Raw genomic sequence first — 25,845 nt, 5'->3', positions numbered from 1 at the left:
ATTCTGCTCTGTAAAAAGTCCTGTTTGGAAACAATTTAGGAACACTTAAAATGGTCTTTAAAAACTCTGAAAAAATCCAGGCAACATGCTGCATGAATCTTTTTTCACATTGGCTTAACTATAACCAGCACACTAACATGTTTTATACAGCAATATTTGCCATTATACCACGGCTTGGTAGAATTTCCCATTGTGTTCTATGGAATGTCATTTTTTTTTACATACAGTACACACATCTATGAAAGAGCTACTGGGCTCTGTTTTCCAACCTCTTTAGTGTTAGAAAATAAATGCACTGAGTTTAGAATTAGTAATGGTAGTTTGCCAATAAGTTGGGGAAAAGGGCACATTGTGGCTGAAGAAAGTAATGCCGCACAAAACAAATTGTTCCCAAAAGTTAACTTCGGACAAATGTGGTAATCATGGTATAAGTGGGATAATTTACAGTGACAGTGATCATATAGCAGAAAAATAATGTTCTTCTTGGCCCGGCCGCATTACCACCTCAAACATATATATTGTTTTTCTGCTTTATGAAAATTATCCTCAAGATAAAGAAAACGCTGTGAAAAAGCACAAATGACACCATTGTAAAAAAAGATCCATGCACACACTGCCCTCTCCTTTTTTAAGTTGGTTCCGAGCAGCACATTTTGCAATGCAGATGTGAGATGTGAAGGTTGTGAAGGATTAGTTGTATCCTCATGGGTTCTAACCAATATCCCTCCTCCCGTCCTCCCTTGTGCTTGTGACCTTGTGATGTCGTCGCAAGATGACATTGTTGCAGAAGTTTATTTCAGTATCTCTCAAAAGCGCAATTCAAATATCATTTTCGCATTTGCAATCGGGATGTTGAATGGGGAATACGTAGTCCCCCAAAAGTTGCTGTGGCTAGTCTGACAGCTGGGAAACTATTGCTTTCTCCACGTAGAGGAGGCGGGGCATCAGCCAAGTGTGAGGCCAGAAGCACAGGTAGAGGGCGGGGAGTTATGATATTAGAAAGAGAACCCCGTCTGTGCTGCGTCCTGATTGGCTCTTGTGTTGTTGACAGATGAGCGATGTGGACGCGGGAGGAGCGACTGTCTTCCCTGACTTTGGGGCCGTCATCTGGCCCAGAAAGGTGAGCATTCTCCCCAACCTGGTCATATACACACACACACACACACACACACACACACACACACACACACACACACACACACACACACACACACACACACCATGTGATCGTGCAGCAACCTGCTAAATGTTAAGTTTTAGTTTAGTTTACATACATTTGTTTTACATAGCACAGTATTTTGTGAGGCATTTTTGCACGTAATATACAATATTGTAGAATTATATTGATACAGATTGTCTGATTTATCTCCACTACATGGTAAAATAAGTTTCATCCATTGCAATGTTCACACACGTCAGAGCTGTCAGTGGCTGCTCTTTCTGACTCACTCTGACCACACTCCCATCTGTCTGTGTGTGCGTGTGCGTGTGTGTATGCGTGTGTGTGTGCGCAGGGCACGGCAGTGTTTTGGTACAACCTGTTCCGCAGTGGCGAGGGCGACTACAGGACCAGACATGCAGCATGTCCTGTGTTAGTGGGCAGCAAATGGGGTAAGGACTGTTCTAGTCTTGGCAAAGGACGCGCTCAACTTCTTGGAAAAACAAAAGTCTTTGGGTGCGCGATAAAATGTATCAACTTAAGGAAGAAAAATCCGCACTCACAGACTGCGTCTCATTATTTATTTATATTACCACCATGTCCAAAAAGCAAACGCGTTTCGGCTATCAAGCCTTCATCAGTGCGTGGTAAGGACTGTTCTCTCACCCAACGAGTGTGTTTATATGCGGTTCATTATCCCAAATATGAGGCATATCCCGGTTATGATCATTTTCGGGATAAGGTGTTTATATGAGCACAGAACGTTATATCCCAGACATTCTTGGCCGTAATAGAATTCTCTTCAAATGCATCTAGCCTGGATACCAGCCACAGCGTTCTATGGGAAGCCCCTGCATTCAGGATAAGGTGTGTACATGCGTCAGTATCCCGGCTTCTTTCGGAATACTCCACCTAGCATATCCCGATTTCTCAGTATCCCGAATAAGGCCTTATTCGGGATACTGAAGTCGGGAAAAGGTATTTATATGCTCAAGCGCAAATTTGGGATACTTAATATTCCGATCATATTCAGGATATTTAACTGCATGTGTACGCACTCAATGTGTTAGTTAGTGGGCAGCAAATGGGGTAAGGACTGTTCTCTCTCGCACATGTCTGACAGCATGTCTGTGTTTGGTTGTCATCAGTGTAATCAAAATCATGCACTTTTTGTTCAGTGAGCTTTTTGCCCATGATATGTCTATGACAGTAGATGTCGTATCCATTTTACAAAAGCATTGCGTCACTCATATCACACTCATGCCACAACCTGTTTGAACTGCTGCTATCTGGAAGTAGATACAGATCCATGAAAACCAGGACAAATGGACTGGAAAAAAAACAGCTTTAACTCAGCAGCGATTGCTGCACTAAATTCTGCTACCAAAGCATAGTTTTTATACACAAGTATAAGTACTTTTCTACTCTTTCTAACTTTATTTCTAATTATTTATTGCTTCAATCAAGAAAGAATGCTCAATTCCATTGTACGTGTTACAAGGACAGATAAAAGATATTCTATTCTATTCTGTTATAGGTAGCTGTGTTTATGATCGTTCTCCTCAGTCTTATCACAATTTTTGTTTAGTTGTTTAATAGATAGTGCGCCATTGAGTGCGACAGCAAGTTGTCTCAGCTCAAGCTTGCAGCCATCTTAATTTTCTGTGCGATTAATACAATTGACTATACTTAGCCATTTGCCTTCAAAAATATACACAAAGGATGTTTATTTTATATCATAAGCTTTATTATCTTTGTGTTAACCCAATAATGTGTACATTTTATGTGTCATTTAATAGATTAAATAGAGCTCTGTGCAAAAGTGTAGATGAAATTACGCAATCATTGTGAAAGAAAAAAGCTGAGCCGTCCTCATTTTGTGTTCACAGTGTCCAACAAGTGGATCCACGAGAGAGGCCAAGAGTTCAGAAGACAGTGTGGCCTATCAAGTCGCGACTGAAGACAGATGTTTTACACACACACACACACACACACACACACACACACACACACACACACACACACACACACACACACACACACACACACACACACACACACACACACACACACACACACACACACTCCTGCCCAGTGCCCACACATGCATATGCACAAACACACACGCTGAGTAGTATACACACAAAAACTGAGTATAAACGCATGCACGCACGCACCCACCCACAAACACACACCGAGTCCTTAAATATCTGAGCTGTTACAGTAAACCACATATTGCACCACTCCAGGTGCTGCCTCCCCTGCCGTATGTCTGATCCAGTATCCACGTTTGAGGAGGCAGTGCCCATGTCTTACCCTCTCGACAGTAGTGTACACACCCAAAGCAACCACAGTGGCAACAAAAAGACATTTATTCTCTATTTTATGACTAATACAAGACAGCAGTTTCATCAGTAGCAGCTTCTTGGATGACTAACTGGTAGGGCTGTAACGATACACTCAACTCACGATTCGGTTTGTTGTCTATCACGATTTTTGAGTTACGGTTCGATACACCCCGCGATTTTTTAAATGTATCTTTTTGATGATCGTTTATATGTAGAATCGGTTACAAGAGGTTACTAATGATGTTTTAAAAAAGTTTAAAAATAATGAGGCTGTTGATTTGAAGCTTGGAAGCACCATCACACCATATCAGGTGGTTGTTTTCTGGGCTGAAGGATAACAGAACTTTGAAAGGGCGTATCACGATACCGCCTTCTTGCATCATGATAAGAGTATCGTGACTCTGCATATTGCGATTTCTCCATTCGATACAATATCGTTACAGCCCTACTAAATAGAAAATGACAATGAGGTATGTTGCAGTTCAATGAAGACTAATCAGACTGTATGGATTTACCAACATCCCATGTTGATGAAGTACCTATTTAAAATGTCTGGTCATGAGTAAGCAGAGATAATAGAAAAGGGAAGCTCATTAATAAGTTTGGCTACTTCTTGGTTTTGGTGGCTTTTGGTGAGTGTCTGTGTGTATACTGTACATTGGCTACGTTTACGTGAGGTTTTTAATTCCGAATTAAATAATTCCGTCGAGTTTACCTGGATCTGTCATTTAATTGTTTGCATGATGTTATCATAGTGGAATTAAGCTTTATTCAGAATTAAAGTGAGTTCATTCTGAATTAAATGTCTCATTTAAACATAGTCAATGAGTTACTTGTTGACCTTGATAGTAGAGGAGACCAGACCTGCCAACAGGGTGGGAGAAACGGGCCCCAGGCCCAGAACTGGGTCCTTGTTAAATTGTATACGTATAACCGGCAATTCCGGGTACTTCGTTTGTGAAAGAATGGTCCCGCCCCTTGTGGGGGACAACAAACCGAATGTCTTATTAACTTACATGCAAGATCGGCTAGCCTAAATAAACACAGTTCATGCTTCAGCCACGGCCGTTTGGCTACATTATTTGAACAGCTGACAACACAACATGTCTTTGGCATGTTGAACGTGAACAACGCTAGTCTGCTGGTCCTTGTCTTTCGCTTCTTTTTTCCCAACACCAACAGGGCCTTGCCTTGGCTTGTCCCCCAATGTTATCCCCCAAAAAGGGGCGTAGTGTACATCAGGCTTGTACGAAATTCCGAATTGGATGAATTTGAATTCAAAGTAATGCCATAATATGAACACTAGGTGGTGGTGTTCTATGTACTCTCAATGGGTGGTGTAGCTTAAATTCAAAGAAATTCAAGGTAATGACACGATCTAGTGTTCGTATTATGGCATTACTTTGAATTCAAATTCATTCAATTCGGAATTTCGTACAAGCCTGGTGCACATGGTACTCGTCACGACGGTTATACGTACGGACACACAAGTGGTGCATTCCAATATGCGACCTTGCATCCTCCACTTGGGCTTGTGGCCTCACGTTTGCCCCGCCTCCATGGAGAAATTAATTAAGTGTCCCCACTGTCAGCCTAGCCAAAACAATTTTTGGGGGACTATTCTTCATTTACCATCCTGTTTGAAAATGAGAAAATGACTTTACAATTGAGCTTTTGCGAGATATTGAAATATAAAGCTGTAGTCAGGGATGTCATCGCAACGTATTACTTCCTGGTACGAGGCCACAAGCACAAGTGGAGGACGCAAGGTCACATATTGGAACATGCCCAAGATGGCGGGGTGTGACTCTTCTCTACTTTAAAAGTAGCCTGAATAATGTACTGCCACTCTGCTGCTTCTGTGAAAACAGCTTCTCTGACTGGAAACTCCTCATGCATGTACGATGGTGACATTCCTAAATGCATTTGGCAACGAGGGCCTTTTTTATTATGAATAATCATTTTGATTTGTTTTTGTTTTTGTTCTTTTCTATTTGTTTTTATTATCCCCTGAAATTTTGAGTATTTGAAAATGTGAGTCTTGTAAGAAAATTATACTTACATGTTCAACTCTTTACATTTGTTGAGCAAAAACTCCTCCCATTTCAAGCGTTTTTTATTTATAAGTGCATAAATTATTCCGCTGTTGGTTTGTGCTTGTGGAGACATGTACCAGTTGCACACAATAAACAGTGCTTGCTTCTTTTCAAACATGCCTCATGTCTTTTTTATATATTCATTACCATCTCAACCAAGTGTGTGTGTGTATGTGCGTGCCTGTCTGTCTGTCTGTGTGTGTTCTGATTAATCACATGAAGGTGCATGGTGTAGAGATTGTGCTTTGTCTTTCAAATTACCGGTATTACCAAAGTGATAGTTTTGGCTTTGGGTGTGTTTCCCGGGGTCTGTGCATCTGTGTTTTGCGAGAGCTATTATTGAAACCCATTCAATTTGTCCACTACACAAAAAAACACTACTACAGAGACACTCCTTTTTCAGCCAGGCTGTTCCATGTTCACCACTTTTAACCCAGATGTTTTTTTAACCCCACCTCAAACATTGCTCAAAGTCCCCCACACCAATGCAGCCAAATTGGGCTTTTTTGTCTATTCACTAAGCATTACACAATTTGTTTAACCGGAAATACAAATGTGCAGTTTCCTTGCCACTTGCGCATGCACGCAGACACACACACACAGATACACACACACACACACACACACACACACACACACACACACACAAACCAAACTCATCAGAAACATACACTGACTAATACCAACCACAGACTCCAACAATAATTTGCCATTTACATACAAGTACAGACATTTTTAACGATTGATGAGAGAGCTCTACATGCTGGGATTGCACCACACACTGAAAATTACACGCTGCAGTCAAGGGGGTGATGCAAGCAGTGGTTTGGTGTCAGGTGTTTCACCAAGATGGTACTGGGATTAAATGGGGTTGTGTCATAAGCTGTGCAATGCCCAACCCGTGAGACAGTAGACTACTGTAGTAATGGGTATCGAAGAGGCATGTAGGAGAGAGACTGCAGTATTAATTCTTATGATTGAGTAGTATTGATTATTGCAGATAGACAGTGAGACAGCAGGATAGAGAATTTAAGAGTGGCAGAGAGAGAGAGTACTATTAGGTGTAGAAAAGGCAGCAAGACTGGGTTTTGAAGTATAGGAGAGGCAGCATTGAGTATCACAGCAAGTTCCTTTGGAGTTGCCAGAAGAATCCACACTGTAGTCTCCGAGCATAAGACGAGAGATCTCACAAAATGAGAGTCCTGGGCCTCACCATTTTTATCACAATGATACACTGGATCACTTGTCTTGAAGACAGGGAAATGTATTCTTCAACAGGTACAGTCCTTTTATGTTCAACCAAATACCTACAGTACTGTTCAAATGACCTTTAACAAATTTAATGCATTCATGTGTTTACTGAAGCCCTTTGCGCAGAGCCTATTGCAACCGGACTGCCACCAAGACCGTAATGACTGTAATGAAAGTCTTAATCTGTGGTAACACTTTACTTGACGCCGGTGTCATAAGCATGTCATTACAGTGTCATAACAGTGTCATGGCACAGTTATGCACGTGTCATAAACATTATGTCCATGTCATTAACATTTTATGACTGGCATTCGGTGATGCCAAGGTTGACTTTGCCATAACCGAATGTTTATGACTTATCTATGACACTTATCTTATGACACTATTATGACACTGTAATGACATGCCTATGACACCGGCGTCAAGTAAAGTGTTACCTAATCTGTTACTATGTTTCAGTAATGTCATAGCAATGTTGCTATGATGTAGCTGAGTTAAAAATATGAGTGTAATGTGAGGTGATGTGTGGTGCTAATGTGTTACTAAGTAATTGTCTATGTGCCGTGTGCTCCATGCCTATTATCTATGAACTACTGTATGAAAAGGAAAGGACTATACAACCTCAAGAAAGTTGAAACAAGTTGTTGAATGTAAATAGAACATTTAATTACAATGCCCACAATATGATTTTGGGCCAACATTACCTTTAGCATGACATGACTTCACATGATTTCAGCGGGACAAGATTAACAAGAAAATGAATTATATCCACATCCAAGATGATTTTTTTACCTTTCATATGACATGACCTGATTTGACACTTGACATGATTTCAGTAGCATGATACGACACGTGCAACACCTGGATGTGGCACAAAAATTAATTGTTGAAGAGTGGAGTTGTTTTCCTAACTCATTCTCTTCTTGGGCATTCATGGATAAGCGGTTAGGGTGTCAGACTTGTAGCCTAAAGGTTGCCGGTTCGACTCCCGACCCGCCAGGTTGGTGGGGGGAGTAATCAAGTGCTCTCCCCCATCCTCCTCCATGACTCTCTAGACATGGTACCATCCCTCCGCACTGCTCCCTAGGGGCGCCATTGAGGGCTGCCCCCTTGCACGGGTGAGGCATAAATGCAATTTCGTTGTGTGCAGTGTGTAGTGTTCACTTGTGTGCTGTGTCACAATGACAATGGGAGTTGGAGTTACCCAATGGGCTTTCACTTCACTTGTTTCTCTTCTTGTGGGACACTCAGATCAGCTGGTTAAGCTCCTAGGTGTTGGTAGAGAGCTGGAGCAGAACCTGACGGAGTACATCGCAGCGGAGGAGGCCATTTTGGAAAAGCTGAAAAAGTGAGACACACATCCATCCACATCCAACAAGCCAGCATGCGGTCTCTTTCTCTTTCTCTTTATCTCTCTCTCTCTTTCTCTCTCTTTCTCTCTCTCTCTCTCTCTCTCTCTCTCTCTCTCTCTCTCTCTCTCTCTCTCTCTCTCTCTCTGTGATTTGTCTGTGAAAATACAATGACTGTTTGTCGTTTATTTATTGATACAGTATTTTGGGGCTTTTCATGCCTTTATTGTTATAGTAGATTAGTGAAGATGTGACAGGATAGTAGTGGAGGGAGACAGGTAGGGTAGGGCTGGGAAATGATCCAGGACAGACTTAAACCGGGGTCCCCCGTGTATGTACAGTATACTGTAAGATACATGGGCGCCACATGGTGTGAGACACAGGACCCCAGGCTTTTTTTTGCAGTGTAACCGCAGAAATACACCAGCGGCGATCTGAGCGAGTCGAGCGACGGAAGTAATTGACTTTGTATTGAGTCGAGAGACAAAAGCGATTCTGGAGACTAGAGCGATTTGCGCGACGAGCGCTACAATTTGAAGTTGAAATCTTTTCAACTTTCTATGACGCGGTTCGGCGACAAGCCGCGACAGCCAATGACTGTATAGAGGTCAGTGACCACAGCCAATGGGAATGCTTGAATGGTTTGCCTTCTGCCTGTACGGACATACTCTAGTCTCCTCAATCTCTCGTATCGCTTGCTGCTACACTCTGTCGCTTGAATCGCGTCGCCGCTGGTGTATCTCTGCGGTAACAGTGCATATGCATAGTAGGCGATCCATAACATGTTAACCAAGAAATCCCAGCCCGTCTGTGGAATTGGTTGTAAAGTAACATTCATTGTGTCACAATTTCTTTTTTTTGTGATTAACATTTTTATTGAGCGGACAGATGTAAAAATGTCATGTATAAAACATAAAAACTATATACAGCAGGGAAAGTGAGGTCATACAATAACATACTGTACACAATTCGAACTGAAAAAGATTTAGTAATGCTGCAAATTAAAATGCAGACGCTGAAAACATTTCAGACAGTTCTTCCAGTACAATGTCCCATGAGGAAATGGTGTGGGGTTTGACTTTGTGGCACAAATTCTCATGCAATATTTGCAATAACATGCAATATTTCTCATGAGGCCAAATTCAATGCTCAGTAGTCCTTGGTCTTCTGACATTAACCCATTTTAGCCTGAGGCACTTGAAAACAATTGCCTATAAAACAGCCTCTAAAAAGCTAAATGTCTCAGCCTCTGAAGCACATAAAAACATAAGATAAGTTGCATGTAAAAGCTAGGACCCTCATGTGGCATTACAATGTGCTTTTACATAGCCACATTTGAATAAAAAACTCAAATCTCCAGAGCCTGAATGCAGCGTCTATGTCGCTCCAGGCGCCTAGGTCAATGCAGCGTATACGCAACATCAGGAATGGATGGACTTTTTATTTTAAAAATTAGAAGCGGGACGAAACTTGCATGTTATGATGGCAGTGATGTCCCTACATGTTATGGGTGGTGGCGTACCATAAAGAAAAAAATATGAACCGTTTAGTTTGTGCCTTCAACTCGTTGCCCAAAGGAAGATGTTACTTGGATATGACAAAACCGAATATCTTCGGAAGGGCTCCAAATGACACAAAACTACCATGGGTCATTAGAACATGATGTGATAATGTGAAATCAAGGGCCCAATGTCAAAAAAATGGTTTTCTTCTTTAAATCTGTTGAACACCTTTTGTGCAGAACGCTGCTGGAGCTCTCAGCGGTTACAGCCAGTGTGGATTCTGCTGATGGGCTGGAGGAGTATGTGAGTAACCCACTGACTGCATACAGGCTGGTGAGGAACATGAGGAGCAGGTGGAGCAGGATGGAGGAGACCCTGGGGAAAAGCCCCTTACCTGGTATGCAGGGCCGTAACCAGACATTTTCATATACCGAGGTCAAATACTGCACGCTGTACTGCATACTGTACATTTAGAAAGCTTCAAACACTTCAGTCAAACTTTTTTTTTTCATTAATCACTGCCTTGAGGATAAATGGGGTGGTGTATATAGACAATTTATCATTGTTGATTTGTTGATCGTATATAACGGTTTTCATCAATAGATACATTTTATATTACTGAAAAAAAAAAAAAACAGAGGACATGACCTCCGTGTCCTCAATGGTAGTTACGGCCATGCTGGTATGCTGTCAGCACTGATGGATGCACAACCCTGTGAAATTATCTAGCTAGCACATTAACATGCAGTTGAGTACAGTGATGTGTTCGTCATCCCTGGCGCTCTATTGTTAATTAAGAAATGAAGGTCATTAGGTTTTTTTTTAGTAACATCATTAATTTGATTTAGAAATCATTAAAAAAATGAAAGAAGAAAAAACATGAACTAATACTGTATTTTATTAAGAAAATTGAGGCATTCCAGAATTGTCTCATGTACTGCATATTTAAAACGGAACTCTTGTATTTGTGAACAGAGTTCCTGGCGTTGATGAAGCTGATGTCAGAGGCCCTTCCGACTGATAGAGATGTGGATGGAATAGCTCTGGGGCTGCTCCGGCTGCAAGACACATATCAACTACTGCCGCAAAGTCTCATGGGTGCAGCAGGACAGCAAGGTGACCATTTTTGTGCTTAACCCCTTAACGCAGCGCCTATGTTATAACCTTACTGTCTGTCACCAAAATTGCAATGGCTATGTCTTAATCTGTTACTTCACAGTCATAGCAATGTTGTTAATATGTCGTTGAGCATTTTCTGCAAATAGTGAATAGGCCCGCGGCGCCGGCGACCCCGTCTGCAATAAAAGGCTACACTGTTATCTGTTACCAGAATGGCAATGACCAAGTTGTAATGTATAGGCTAACTATAGGCCCTGTGCACTGTCATAGTGGTGTAGCATTATGGTAGTTAAGATTTTCCAGTAACTATTACAACGCTCTAGTAGTGGAACAGTGTGTGCTAAGGGGCTACAGATAAACATTTATTGCCCAATTAAGTTGTATTATTATTAATAACAATATGTCAACAGTTCATTTTCAATTAGGTTCATCATGTAATTTTACTGTAAAAGGTTGGTGTGTATTCTGCTGAAATTACAGCCCATTCTTGTTGTACTCTCTATTCCTTGAGCTGTTCTTATTCTAGCTCATCATCAGGTATTCTCTCTGTAGAGTCATCGTTGGGCCCAGATGAAACCTTCCACATCGCCATGGTTGCGTATGAGAACCAGAAGTTCTCCCTCTACATGGGCTGGATGCTGGAGACGCTGAGGCAGCTGGAGCTGGGCTCTCTGGCGGCCTCCCTCCTCCACATGGACCACCTGCCCACCACACACAGCTTCATCCAGCAGCTGCTCACACAGGGTACGTAGGCTATGTACAGGGCTCGAGTTGTAGGGGGAAGCAGAGGGGATGTCATCCATCCCCTTACAATGAAAATGGTCTAAAATCATCCCCCTCAATGAAATTGGTCAAAAATCATCCCCCTCTAAAACAGACATCCCTTCTTCACATATTGTGTTAAGATTGCACTTTTATAGGTAATGAAGAAAACCGCACACCGATGAACTCCCATGTAAGCCATTTTATTGTGTGACATTTCCCGCCAACCTTCTTCAGTCTGAGTCCTATGGATTAACTTTTTTGAACCTGCACCCGAAACCAGTCACTGGATGTGCGTGAGATTCGATTGGGAAAATTGCACTTTTAAGGGGTCTTACACACCAAGGCGGTAAAGCGTCGCGGAACGGCCGCGTTTTTTACCGGCGTCGGTGAAAATACATTGAAACCTATCTGTCCTTACACACCAACCGGCGGTAGTCGGGCGTTAGCGGCGCGGGAACCGGCTCCGCGCCGCGCTGCATTTGGAAAATAGAACTCCTGCGTATTTTTCACGCCGGCAACCGGCGGTGTCTCATTCAAATAAATGGCAAAGTAGCACGCTAGCTTTAGCTGTGGGGAGGGTTTTGAACAGGACTGGCCGCGCACGCCGACGCTGTCAGTGTGCAAGGCAGAGAAAAGCACGCCGGCCAAAACTAAGCAGAAAGACCGCGTCCGTCCTGCGACCGTTCCGTTCCGCCTTGGTATGTTTTGGCCCTAACAACTACATTTTCCAAGTTTGTGCGGGGGGACAAACCCCCGAAACCCCCAATAACCAGAGAACATCTCTGCCCATCCCCCCTGGTTTGAGTTTACAACTCGACCACTGGGTACGTACGTCATAAGGATAGGAGGTAAACGCGCCGCTTGCCCTGGGAGCAGGACAAACAAATAACCGAATAAAAAGAGAGAAAAGTCTGCTTCAATCAGGATTTTGTTTTGCTCCCAGTTTGCTCCCACAAATGTCACAGAAAAACAAAAAAATAAGTGGGAGCCAAAATAAGAACCGTTTCTCTCTTTTTATTACGTCATCAATGCACACGCACATAGACACAAAGCCAAGTCAAAGGAAATAGTCTATCATGGCAACATGTTGGACAACTCGTTTACATGAGACATTTAATTCAGAATTAGCTCAATTTAATTCTTAAAAAAACATTTTACAATTCAGAATGGAACTTAGACTTAGACTTAGACTTAGACTTCTTTATTGTCCATTAAACTTCCATGAAATGGAAAATTTGCTTTGGTGGTGGCACAAGACACACAAGACAAACACATATCGCAGTCAACACAATAAAGAATAAATAAAAATATATATCTATATATGCGTGTGGATAAGAAGAGAAGATAAAACCTGTGGAATAAATTAATCTCATTACTCTGTCCATGTCACTCAGTTAAAAACGTATCCTTTCTACGTACAACTCTGTGTGTTCTTCTCAGCAGGCCCCAGTGAGGTGCAGGGTGTCCTTCAGCAGATGTACCAGGCCAGTGTCCAGCAGGGCCTCATCCCGGAGCTGGACCATCCCAGCATGCACCTGCTCACACGCACAGGCTCCTTCAGTAATGCGTATGAGGCCTTATGCAGAGGCCAGGGCATCACCATGGCAAGTGCCTTATATATATCGTATTGGGCTGGATTTCAGTACATTGCAAGCTGTTACATTACATCAAGCTGTTGCGTTTTTATCCGAAGTTACAGTTACAGTTATGTTAAGTTAACTATAGGGTATTGGTTTCTATTTGGGTTCTACTGCCACTTAAACTTGCAGCAACACAACACATTAACATTAACATTAACATACGATGACAGTAGCTACCGTTACCGAATGGTAGAGAATGGTATGTGGTAAGAATTAATTCAGGTGATGGTGCGAAAATCCTAAAAATCATACAAGTAGGCCCTGCTGCGGCCTAATGGTAGGGCACTGGGTTGCTGTGCCGGCGACCTGGGTTCGATTTCAGACCCGGGACGTTTGCCGATCATCCCTCATCTCTCTCTCTCCCTCTCCTCCTGTCACTATCTTCAACTGTTCTATCAAATAAAGGCAAAAAAGGCCCTAAAAATATACTTTTGGGCACATGGTGGTGATGATGATGATGATGATGGTGATGATTATAATTATGAAGAAGATGATGATGATGAGGAGGAGGATGATGATGATGATGATGATGATGATGATGATGATGATGGTGATTATTATTAATAATAATTATTATTGTTATTGTGACATGACAGCCTCCAGAGAGACAGAAGAGGTTGTTCTGCCGCTACAGTCGTGGAGGGGGTGGTGTGTCTTCTCTGTATGCGCCCTTCAAGGAGCAGGATGAGTGGGACTCACCACGCATCGTCAGATACGTCGACCTCATCTCAGACCAGGAAATAGATGTCATCAAGACGCTGGCCAGGCCCAAGGTGACTTGAAATAAAAAAACTCCTTTTTTGCTATCAAAGGGAATTTTGAAACATTTTGGATGATTTGTTTTTGCTCTGACATTGTTGTTGTTCTGAGAGTCAGTGTTGCCAGATGGAAAATGCTGAATTATTGTACCAAAACCTCAAAATTATCATTTTTGGGGGCTTTTTGAGAGGAAATTATTGTACAAGACCCAAATTGTTGTTTAGAGGCATCAAAAAGAATTGATCATACAGAGGTCAAAATGGACAAAATGATGGTACAAATACAATACTTATCTTACATCTGGCAACACTGCTGAGAGTCAAATTGTCTGTTTTTTTTTTAAAGCTTTACAGGGCAAAGGTGATGGACCACGGTACTGGAAAGAAGTATGCAACAGAAACCCGTGTATCAAAAAGGTTTGAGAATGACTTTATCGTTAACCATTGGGATAATTTCTTCTTTGCCCCCTCATTACTTGCCTTTCAAAGTTTAAATGAGTTTATTTTTGTGTGGTTTATTTAGTCAGGGACCATGTGCATATATTGCAGATAGTTTCTCGTTTATAGTTAATAGTTTATCAGATCGTTTGTATGTACCTGTCTCTGTCTGTCTGTCTGTCTCTCTATCTATCTGTCTGTCTGTCTGTCTGTCTCTGAGTGACTGTCTGTCTGTCTCTCTATCTATCTGTCTGTCTGTCTCTGACTGTCTGTCTGTCTGTCTGTCTGTCTGTCTCTCTATCTATATGTCTGTCTGTCTGTCTATCTGTCTGTTTGTCTGTCTGTCTCTGACTGTCTGTCTGTCTGTCTGTCTCTCTATCCATCTGTCTGACTGTCTGTCTGTCTGTCTGTCTGTCTCTCTATCCATCTGTCTGTCTGTCTGTCTGTCTGTCTGTCTGTCTGTCTGTATGTCTGTCTCCCCCAGTGGCTGGCTGGCTGATGAGGAGGACCTGGTGATTGGAAATCTGAATCAGAAGTTGAGTGCGGCCACTGGGCTGGACATGACTGTTGCTGAGTCTCTTCAGGTTGCAAACTATGGGATTGGTGGGCAGTACGAACCTCACTTTGACTCAAGGGTAAGGTGTGTGTGTGTGTGTGTGTGTGTGTGTGTGTGTGTGTGTGTGTGTGTGTGTGTGTGTGTGTGTGTGTGTGTGTGTGTGTGTGTGTGTGTGTGTGTGTGTGTGTGTGTGTGTGTGTGTGTGTGTGTGACGAAAGAATTATTACCAACACCAATTGTATGATCCTGAAAATTTTAACCAAGTTGTTTTCTGCTTTACAGCTTGCGAATGACACAGACCTTGTACTCAAAGGGAACAGAATTGCTACCATCTTAATATATGTAAGGCCAACACTGTGTGGTATTTCACAGAAAAAAATATTAAATATAAATAAATATTATAAAATATTAAAAGAGTTTGCATAGATGTGTGGAGGGTAATGTTTGAAAATGTATTGCTTGTTTCTTTTTGTTTTAGATGAGTGATGTGAGACTAGGGGGAGCCACGGTATTTCCTGATGCAGGGGCTGCACTAAAACCACAAAAGGTGAACATCCACGCAAAAACACAGTGCAGGTGCTGTCACATACTGTAGTGCAGCTCCATATGTACTGGTGTGTGTGTGTGTGTGTGTGTGTGTGTGTGTGTGTGTGTGTGTGTGTGTGTGTGTGTGTGTGTGTGTGTGTGTGTGTGTGTGTGTGTGTGTGTGTGTGTGTGTGTGTGTGTGTGTGTGCGTGCGCTCTTGTGTGTCGCTTGGTCATTGAAGCATCTTGTCTTGAGGCAAGATTAGGCAATTGACAAATGCTTGTCTCTTCTCTTCTCTTCTCTTCTCTTCTCTTCTCTTCTCTTCTCTTCTCTTCTCTTCTCTTCTCTTCTCTTCTCTTCTCTTCTCTTCTCTTCTCTTCTCGTCTCGTCTCTTCTCTTCTCTTCTCTTCTCTTCTCTTCTCTTCTCTTCTCTTCTCTTCCCCTCTCCTCTTCTCTTCTCTTCTCTTCTCTTCTCTTCTCTTCTCTTCTCTTCTCTTCTCTTCTCTTCTCTTCTCTTCTCTTCTCTTCTCTTCTCTTCTCTTCTCTTCTCTTCTCTCTACCCATCTTCTCTTCTCTTCTCTTCTCTGCTCTTCTCTTCTCCTCTCTTGTAGGGCTCTGCAGTGGTTTGGTATAACTTGCTGCGGAATGGAAAGGAAGATGATCGCACCTTACATGCGGCCTGTCCCGTCTTCATAGGGAGCAAATGGGGTAAGTTATTATTATGAAAAGGCTATATTGTAGTTCCCTGAAAGATAACTGTGCTTCCACAGTAATGACATAAGGAAGCTGGCCTTTGGAGAGGGTTGCGATTCAAATCTCATCCTTACCAATGACTACCTTACCATAGTACTACACACAACATTAAACAGAGTCTTCAACATATTATGGCTTGGTCATTGCCATTATGCAAATTTATAACAGAGGTCTTGTTTTAGGAGTTTAAAATACCCATACTTATCCACGTGCCAAAAGGCCAAGATACCCAGTACCAAAGACAATATGATGATAATTATAATATAATGATATTTTATGTTTTGTTTTTGTGATCACAGTGGCAAACAAATGGGTTCGGGAGAGAGGCCAAGAGTTCAGGAGAAGGTGTTCCTTATCGCCCTCGGAATGACTTCTACTGGATTTGAATTTTCACCACTAAAGTGCAGTGTGTTGTTATTGTGTTGTAATATTTTTGTTAAGGAAAAGAAATTATGAAAACATTAAAACACGTAAAAAATATGCTGTAAGTGTTTCGTATTAAATATTGTATGTCTTTGGAGCACACTAAAATATGAGGAGTTGCCAAACACTGTGCACTGTAAAAACTACAACTTGACATTGTTCAATTTTTGAGCCTCCCAACCAGTGTTAATTTTGTCAGCTTTTTTTGATTTAGTCATAGTCTTAGTCACAATGACGAAAATCAATTTTAGTCTTAGTCATATTTTAGTCATTGCCTTCCCAATTTAGTCTTAGTCTTAGTCTAAATGACGAAAATCAATTTTAGTCTTAGTCAATTTTTAGTCATTTTAGTCATTTTAGTCGACACTGTCCATAATAGAACTTCTCCACACACTGCTTCTCTTCTGAACATATATCATTGACTGTACAGAATAAACCCTCTCCGCGCACGGCTTCTCTTTATAACATATCATTGACTGTACAGAATAAACCTTCTTCACTCACTGGTTCTCTTTTTCTAAATTTTATTGAAAAACGGTGTTAATTTCGTCAGCTTTTTAAAATTTCGTCTTAGTCTTAGTCACAATGACGAAAATCAATTTTAGTCTTAGTCATATTTTAGTCATTGCCTTCCCAATTTAGTCTTAGTCTTAGTCTAAATGACGAAAATCAAAAAAGGGCATTGACGAAATATTTTAGTCATAGTCATGGTTGACGAAATTAACACTGCTCCCAACTGTGAAATTGCCAATGCCAACTTCTACTTTCTCAAGTTGAGTTATTTCAACTCACTTTTGTATGTTTTTGATGAAAAGCTGATCTTAAATGAGATGTTGAGTTGATATGGTATACAAATTGTAGTGGATGCCTAGAATGGATAAAGTCAAGTAATGAAATTGTATGCAAATTGTAGTGGATGCCTAGAATGGATAAGGTCAAGTAATCTACAGTAAGAAATAAAAGTTGGCCTCAACTCAAATTTTCAACTGCATAGAGTTTTTAAGTTATAAGTTTCAACTTTCAACTTCAGGTTTTGGAGTACTGATATTACAAAGTTGAGTGAACTAAAGGTTTTGCCAACTAAGTGTTAACCAAGGAGAGATAGATATATAGGAGGGCTTACTTACGTCATAACAGCGTATTAAGAAATGATGGCGACTCTGGCGAGGGGAGTACGGAAATTTTATTCTTCTACGGTCAGTATTGGAAGCATCAGGGTAGCATGCAATGCGACTTCTTCGAGGGTCGGAGTGTGGAACAGGTCATAGGACAGCGTGAATGTTTGTCAGCTGTCCTTAATTACCCCCAGCAATTACTGCTGACCAACAGCTGCAGTTAATTTGGCCACAAATTATCCATCATGGTGTCGCCCACACTGACCATGCGCAAGAGAGTACGGAAATTGTATCCATCGCACCCACTGACCAATGACCATGCGCAAGGGAGTTAATTTTCCATCCACTCGTGTCCTGTACTACACCGTGGCCAATGGATTCCCCCCGAGAGATTGTTCTTCTCTGTCGAATTTCATTGGTTTAAACCAGGACTCTCATACTGTTCTTGTATATCTTTGCTTACAAAAGCTCTCTTGCTTTTGACAGCGTTGACTGGCCGGCCTGCTGGCTGTTAGCCCTGCTGGTTGTTAGGCCCGCTGGCAGTGATGGGAAAATGAAGCTTTGTTGAAGCACAAAGCTTTTGTGGCAATTGCTTCGAGTAATGGATGATTCATTCAGTGCTTCAAATACTCTATGAGGACACCTGCTGGCAAAAACACTGAATTGCAGTTTGAACCAAAACGCCAAATGAAAAGGCCTACATGGATTCTTGTGCATGAATAAAATGACTGAAAAAATGCCTTCACGTTTACTTTCAGAGAACAAATTAACGGCGTGCATTAAGTATTTTAGTCACTGAAATGTGATGGATCATAATGGACATAGTCCTAAAAATCTCCTCGTCATTTGCCACAAAATTGCATCGTAGTTAGCCGGAGTAATATTTTATCCCAAAACGGCTCATTAACTTTTTTTTTTTTTTTTTTAAATGTTTATAAACTTCAGCAGCAAGAGGTCTTCTGCCATGATATTCNGTGAATGACAAAAAGACCAACAAAGGTCGGCGTCTGCGCCTTGAACTCAATGCTCGTGTATTGCTTGGTGCGAGCACTCCCAAAAAGTAGTAATCACTCAAAAATGGAAAAAAGGAGGCGCACACAAGACTTGTGTGAAAAAGTGTATTGAAGCCGAAAATATACAACAGAAGTCTAAGGATTAACTGGAGAGACAGACGTTTCGGAGCTAGTCCATTTTCAATGTCTCCAATGGACAAGCTCCGAAACGTCTGTCTCTCCAGTTAATCCTTAGACTTCTGTTGTATATTTTCGGCTTCAATACACTTTTTCACACAAGTCTTGTGTGCGCCTCCTTTTTTCCATTTTTGAGCCATGATATTCTGACCACATAACTGAGCGAGCTGGAGCAGGGTTAGAAGTACTTACGACACGATCATTAGGCTCTGAGCGCATCACTATCCACTACACCAGTGTTTCGCAACCTTTTTTGTCTTGCGTACCCCCTAAGCCTCTTAGTTGTGACATGAGTACCCCTAATTAATTTTCTATATAATTTTCTCTGTCCTGATGTGGCTGATCCATACATTTGTTATAATAATAACACTTTTCCAAGTACCCCCTGCTGTGTGCTCGCGTACCCCTAGTGGTACACGTACCCCTGGTTGGGAAACACTGCACTACACTACGGCGACAGACTCTCTCAAGTAAGGAAACAAGCTGGTATTGAAATGTAGGTGTTGCCAAATGCATTTTGTAATGACATTTAATTTTAAAATGTTCCATTTTAAAAGCCAAATTACAGTTGCCATAGGGCACCCTTGCTCATTGTTCATTTTATTACGCTAGCTGCACTGAATTCGGTGAATTCTTCCGACTACAAACCTGCAATCGCACGCAGGCTCGCAGCACTTTGATCAAGTTCAAGTTCAACTCTTTCAATTCAGTCGACTCGTCAAGTGACTGTTGAAGCTTCATGCAAAAATACTGAATCAAACCAAGATATCGCAAAACACGCCCACTCAATGCAAAAGCATGTGCTCAAGTTGGGTCTCCTAAGGGGGCGTTGTCCCCTACTTCTTCTCTTTTTGAGGTGTTTGTGCAAGACGTGCGCTACCGCCATCTACAGCGCTAAGGGGACTTCATTGATTCTCAACCTCAGGACTCCGAAGGTCTCCTAACCGAAGGTCTCCTAAAGGGGCGTTCACCCGACATAAAGTGGATACCGGAAAAGAAACGAAATGACGCTTCTTGTTAGATCCATCTTCTTTGCATCATGTGAATGGGCGCTGAATGAAGCTTCAAACGTCACGAATCACGCGATCAACTGCAAACGAATCAAGCTCCGATACATGCTTTCTCTTGCGCTGGTTCATTTTCTGACACACGCTTCGACACGGGAGAGTCATTGGGAACATCACTGCCTGCTGGGTGTTAGCAATGCTGACTGTTAGCAATGCTGACTGTTAGCAATGCTGGCTGATAGCAATGCTTGTATGGATTGGCTGCCCCCATAGTGGTAGATAATTACATTTCTGTCCCATTCACTTGGGGACCCATGATAATGAAAATATGAAATGAATAACTTCAAACACTTAGTTGATACAGCCTTGTAAGATTAATTGAATAGATCCTCTAACTTGAATCGGTTAGTTGATGTAACCTTGAAAAGTTTGTTGAATAATCAAACGGTTAGTTGGCAAAACCTTGTAAAGTGAATTGACTCAACTTAGTAATAGCAGTACTCCGAAACCTAAAGTTATAAGTTGAGACTTATAACTTAAAAACTCCAGTGCAGACAGTGCAGACAGTTGCCTTGAAAATTTGAGTTGAAACCACCTTTTATTTTTTACAGTGTGGCTGCTTTCAAAATATAATATAGTATGATATATACAGTATACATTAGTTTTCATTAAAGACATCCTGATCTCACATAATATTTTAATACACATATCCCTCCCTATTCATTCAAAAATTACAAAGGTTACAGTAAAAAACAGGGTTTATTACAGGTAGTATGTAAAAATAGTATCAAAAATTGTCGACATGAAAACGAGGGTCCAGTCCAACTACTATCCACCGAAATTCTTGTTTGGGGTTGCCATGAGGTATGTCTGTCACCTGGGCCACACAGGTACGTACTCCCTGATGTTGATGCTAGCTGCAAATTTCACAACCAAGTCAGTTAGTATAGTCAAGAGATTGATCTCAATTTCAAATTGCCCTCGGATTTGGCTTCCGATACAAAAAAATCAATCATTTTCCAATGGCTCGATTGAGGCAGGTTCAAGGCAGGGCAAGACTACCACTGGTAGTTAAGCCAGTGGAAAAAGAATGGCTTGATGTACCTACACTAACTCTGACCAGTCGAATTTGACAGACATAGGTTAATCCCGCCCCCTATAAGAACGGTGAAATTACAGCATCTTGGCCAGATTAGAAGCGCCGTAGGTCTTGGTAGTCACAAACAATAGCTTGGCTAGTAGTATCTTCATCTCTTCATCACTTCATCAAGCATTCGACTGGAGAGCCAACACTGGCCGGAATGCTCAGATGATAGTTGTCAGACTTGTAGTGCTGATCTAGGTATGGTTTTTCCACAGGACGACACAGGCGGAGAAATCGCTGGAGATGAAACAGAGAAACATTACAAGTCTATTAGAATGAGGAATAGTAATACAAAACTTGATGCAACAAGCCATAATAACATCATGCAATGACTGTATTGTTACTATTGTCATTTTTCTTTTGTATTACTTTTCCTTATTCCATGCAAGGAGTTCCATATACAGTAGGCTATATTACATATACAGTATACTAAATGGTACTATATGGTACATATACTATATGGTGTACATTACATGTCAGTGATGAACATTGTCAAACATTGACAGCTACCACTTTGGAATGCTATGTACCTGGTGCTAATGATACAATTGAATTCAAGTCTATTGGAGAAGGCAAGACAATTGACCACTACACAAAAACCAATTACTAACTTACGTCTTTCAAAGAGCCTTTTCCCATGTACAATTTGAACATAATCCAGATTGGGATGAGAGACAGGGAGATGGAGGCCAAGAACCAGCCGATGACGTTGGCCCACACAGGGTAGGTATAGGTGTTGCTGAACTTCAGAGGACTGTACCTCGCAATAGAGAAGATCAGAGTCCCCTGAGAAGAAGAGAGACAGTGGAGAGGAGAGGAGAGGACAGGAGAGGAGAGGAGAGGAGAGGAGAGATAGCAGTGTTTCAGAGATACACAGTAGGCCAGTGAATCCCAAACTTTTTCAGCGGGGACCCCCTTGTGGAATGAAGAATATCTTTGTTTCTATAATCGGACTATAAGGCTTTGTCATCAGACTTCATTGCCCAACGGCAAGTAAAGGTGGCTACAATTATGGGTCTGGAATGCTTACATGGAATGTTAACACAGGTCTAGAATGTTTCCATGGATATAGAATGCTCTTACCACACACACAACTGGAGTGATGAAGAGCCAGCAGTACTTCATCAGCTCATGTGGCCTATAACCAATCATATCCGTGATGTTGCCATAGAAGCGCTCAGCACCTGGTTCAAAACAATATACAACACTGGAAATGAATCAATACATACTATGCTATTTGTGCTGTGGTGTTGACGTACAGACAGATAGACAGACGGACAGACAGAAGAGCTGGAGAACCTCACTTCAGTGTCAGATGAAAGATCTTTAAACAAACTGCTCACCATCTTGGAAAATGAGGTAGACCCACACTACTACAACACCATTATCCAACAGAAGAGTCTGTTCAGTTGGAGGCAGAGGGGACAGACTGGGGAAATACTTTGTCCCAAGAGCCATACAACTCTATAATTTGACAATTACGTAAGGGGGAGAAACTCCTGGACTTTTCTGCGTAATGATCACCTTTATTTATTTGTTATCTATTTTCATGTCCCCCTTTTTAATCTATAGAGCAGCCCGGAAAAAGAATTTCCCCTTGGGGATAAATAAAGTTCAATCTAATCTAAACAGATAGACAGACGGGCAGATAGACAGACAGAGACAGACAGACGGACGGACGGACGGACAGACAGACAGACAGATCGACAGACTTACAGAGAGACTGATAGACAGACACAGACAGACAGATGGATAGACAGACAGACAGACACACACAGACAGACAGATGGATATACAGACAGACAGACACACACAGACAGACGGATAGACAGAGAGAGAGAGAGAGAGACAGGCAGGCAGACAGACAGACAGACAGACAGACACAGACAGACAGACAGACAGACAGACAGACAGACAGACAGCTAGCTCACCGTAGATGTAAGCAATGCTAAGGGACTGGCAAAGTGAGAGGATGAGCAGTGTGGTTCCGCTGCACACATGATGGTCCATCAGCTGAAGGATGTACAGTCCCCCCTAATGCAGACAACACACACAAGACAACAGCTCACTGGGTGTAAGTGGGAATGAATGAATGAATGAATGAATGAATGAATGAATGAATGAATGAATGAATGAATGAATGAATGAATGAATGAATGAATGAATGGATGTATTTCTCTCTTCACACCGTCATTTTGACGTTCAGTTACATCTCATGAAGTGGGAATGGATGGGAACGAGGAGGTAGCCTACTGTAGGGATCGTCTTACTGTGAGTTGTGCTCATATAATGCCTGTATCAAGCCAAATACTCCTGTCAGTGTACCCAAAAAGAGTAGAGTAGAGTAAGATGATTCAAGCCCGTGTATTTCCTGGATCCATGTGATGTCAGGTGAACGCCCCTTTAGGAGACCTTCGGTTAGGAGACCTTTGGAGACTTTAGGTTGAGAATAAATGGAGTTCCCTTGGCACTGTAGATGGCGGTAGCGCACATCTTATGCAAGCCGTCACCAAATGCCACAGAAAGAGAAGAAGAAGGGGGGTGGGGGGGGACGACGCCCCCTTAGGAGACCGAACTTGAGCACACTATTTTGAATTGGGTGGGCGGAGTTTGAATCATCTTACTCTAACTAAGAACATCTTTGGTGTAACCCTCAGGGAAGTTGCTGTTAAACTTTAAATGGATGATGAGGTCGTGTTTATGTTTTCACCTGTGTCACAAAGCTGAGACCGAGGAGGAAACTGGACGTGCAGATAGCCAGCAGAAGCAGCTCTCTCCTGAAGCCCTTACGCAGCGTGGAGAACACATCTGTCAGCGACGTCATCAGACACTCCAGGCCCACAAACTAGGAGCAGGAGAAGAAGGAGAGGAGGGCAGGAGAGGAGAAAAGGGAGAGGAGGAGAGGAGAATAGTGATAGTGAGGAGAAGGGGACAATATAAGGACACGATTAGGGAAATGGTCAGAGATGTTTTTTTTACCAATAGGCAGACCAGGGATGGATAGACGCGTTTCAGCTCTTAAGCCACACCACCACGCACTGATGATCGGCTTAAGAGCCGAAACGCGTCTGCTTGTGGACATGGTGGTAATTTATAAATAAATAATGAGACGTAGCTAGCTTGTGAGTGCGGATTTTTCTTCTATGAGGAGTTAAGTTGTGATAGGCCACCGCTCATCTGTTTAGAAGGTGCAGGATTCAGTAGAAATTTCTGTATAAAAAGAAGACAATCCGCACACTTCAGGTCTATTTTTGTGCAAAGAAGCTTTACTTGACTTGCAAGCTTTCGGTCCTTAGACCTTCAACAGATGAAGGTCTAGGGACCGAAAGCTTGTAAGTCAAGTAAAACTTCTTTGCACAAAAATAGACCTGAAGTGTGCGGATTGTCTTCTTCTTTGAGGAGTGAAAGGGGAGCCATAGTGTAGTGTAGTATACCTGGCTGTCCAGGCCCAGCAGGATGATCATGAGGAAGAAGCAGGCGGACCACACCTGTGGGCCTGGCATCATGGCCACCGCCCTGGGGTACACGATGAACGCCAGACCAGGACCTGCAGACCAGACGGTGGGTGAACATCATGTTGAAGTCAAAACTTCAAAAACTGACATACATCAAATTAAAATCACATACTGTAACTGTATAATGGGGACATGCTTTTTAAGTGAAATACACAGTGGTGTCAAAAGTTAAAAAGAAATTCATGGTGTAAGTACGACACACACATGATATTACACAGCTGTTACACCATTTACTCCATTGTACTTAATTAGATAGATCGATAGTGTTGTTTCTGACACCTAACAAGATGGAAACCTAACAAGGACCCACCAAAAACTTCATCCAAACAGTGCAGAGTCAGCTAATCGCAAGCCAAGTACAGGTCTACGTCTACTTGTTACTCAGATAAGCTACCTGTGTTGGCAAGACAAAATAGAATAGGATAGAATAGAATAGAATAGAATAGAATAGAATAGAATAGAATAGAATAGAATAGAATAGAATAGAATAGAATAGAATAGAACAGAGCCAAATAAAATAGAATACAATAGAAGTAATCTGACAACAGGTGTCAGCCTGACTCACCTGAGCTGGCCACCTCAGCCATGGACACCCCCTGCTCGTGGGTCATGAAGCCCAGGATGGAGAAGATGGCAAAGCCAGAGATGAAGCTGGTGAGGCTGTTCAGAAGGCACAGCAGGAACGAGTCCCTGGAAAGAGGAAGATTTTCATGTTAGAAAAACGTAAAGAGCTTGGAGCATTATTTTACAGCCATGATCCTCCATGTAAAGTTGTTGCTCAATGATTGATTAATTGATTGATTGATTGGTGCATTCACTTATCAATCCATTCATTCATTCATTCATTCATTCATTCATTCATTCATTCATTCATTCATTCATTCATTCATTCATTCATTCATTCATTCATTCATTCATTCATTCATTCATTCATTCATTCATTCATTCATTCATTCGTTCATTATGCAGAGTCCATGTTGGGCTTGTAGGATAGTACACTGTAGTAAAATGTGTTGACTACTGCTATATTCACACATGCAGTATTCAAACATTACATTACATTACATTGCATTGCATTTGGCAGACGCATTATAGCCAAAGCGACAAGAAGAACAAGTGCAATTGCAAAGAAGGGTAGGGTTTTTTTTGTAAAGTAGAATACACACACACACACACACACGCACACACAAAA

The 25,845-nt window shown here is 41.8% G+C and overlaps 3 protein-coding genes across 4 annotated transcripts in view; 2 read left to right on the top strand and 1 right to left on the bottom strand.

The window, feature by feature from the left end:
• The window catches only part of LOC134452524 (prolyl 4-hydroxylase subunit alpha-2-like), a 42,678-nt gene extending 36,960 nt beyond the window's left edge, over positions 1–5,718 (top strand). For both annotated transcript variants that reach the window (XM_063202965.1, XM_063202964.1), the window contains exons 13-15: positions 1,052–1,120; positions 1,515–1,611; positions 3,049–5,718. In XM_063202965.1, coding sequence (XP_063059035.1) covers positions 1,052–1,120; positions 1,515–1,611; positions 3,049–3,119 — 237 coding nt within the window. In that variant the 3' untranslated portion in view covers positions 3,120–5,718. The remainder of the gene's footprint in view (positions 1–1,051; positions 1,121–1,514; positions 1,612–3,048) is intronic.
• Positions 5,719–6,595: 877 nt separating this feature from the next.
• Positions 6,596–16,647, top strand: LOC134451720 (prolyl 4-hydroxylase subunit alpha-2-like). Its single transcript, XM_063202123.1, has 13 exons — positions 6,596–6,881; positions 8,106–8,202; positions 9,945–10,102; positions 10,681–10,821; positions 11,377–11,568; positions 13,033–13,193; positions 13,826–14,002; positions 14,334–14,404; positions 14,910–15,060; positions 15,264–15,323; positions 15,460–15,528; positions 16,118–16,214; positions 16,559–16,647. Exons 1-13 carry the CDS (start codon positions 6,797–6,799, stop codon positions 16,627–16,629), a joined length of 1,530 nt encoding a protein of 509 aa, XP_063058193.1. The 5' UTR covers positions 6,596–6,796; the 3' UTR covers positions 16,630–16,647.
• Positions 16,648–20,616: 3,969 nt separating this feature from the next.
• Positions 20,617–25,845, bottom strand: part of LOC134452522 (sodium- and chloride-dependent GABA transporter 2-like) — a 31,132-nt gene continuing 25,903 nt past the window's right edge. Inside the window, exons 8-14 of the mRNA XM_063202963.1 lie at positions 25,219–25,343; positions 24,573–24,685; positions 23,849–23,983; positions 23,070–23,172; positions 22,222–22,322; positions 21,754–21,924; positions 20,617–21,375 (exon numbers count right to left, since the gene is read on the bottom strand). Coding sequence (XP_063059033.1) covers positions 21,253–21,375; positions 21,754–21,924; positions 22,222–22,322; positions 23,070–23,172; positions 23,849–23,983; positions 24,573–24,685; positions 25,219–25,343 — 871 coding nt within the window. The 3' untranslated portion in view covers positions 20,617–21,252. The remainder of the gene's footprint in view (positions 21,376–21,753; positions 21,925–22,221; positions 22,323–23,069; positions 23,173–23,848; positions 23,984–24,572; positions 24,686–25,218; positions 25,344–25,845) is intronic.

Source organism: Engraulis encrasicolus, chromosome 7 (genome assembly GCF_034702125.1).
Source record: "Engraulis encrasicolus isolate BLACKSEA-1 chromosome 7, IST_EnEncr_1.0, whole genome shotgun sequence".
Classification (NCBI taxonomy): Eukaryota; Metazoa; Chordata; class Actinopteri; order Clupeiformes; family Engraulidae; genus Engraulis; species Engraulis encrasicolus.
Note: the sequence above shows the minus strand (reverse complement) of the source record. Positions and strands in the feature narration are given on the sequence as shown.

Excerpts from the sequence above, each read along its gene's own strand:
- LOC134451720 (XM_063202123.1), top strand. The coding sequence starts at position 6,797 with ATGAGAGTCCTGGGCCTCACCATTTTTATCACAATGATACACTGGATC. Across the intron at positions 10,103-10,680 it reads GGGGAAAAGCCCCTTACCTG|AGTTCCTGGCGTTGATGAAG; the intron begins GTATGCAGGGCC and ends ATTTGTGAACAG. Across the intron at positions 13,194-13,825 it reads GAGGCCAGGGCATCACCATG|CCTCCAGAGAGACAGAAGAG; the intron begins GCAAGTGCCTTA and ends GTGACATGACAG.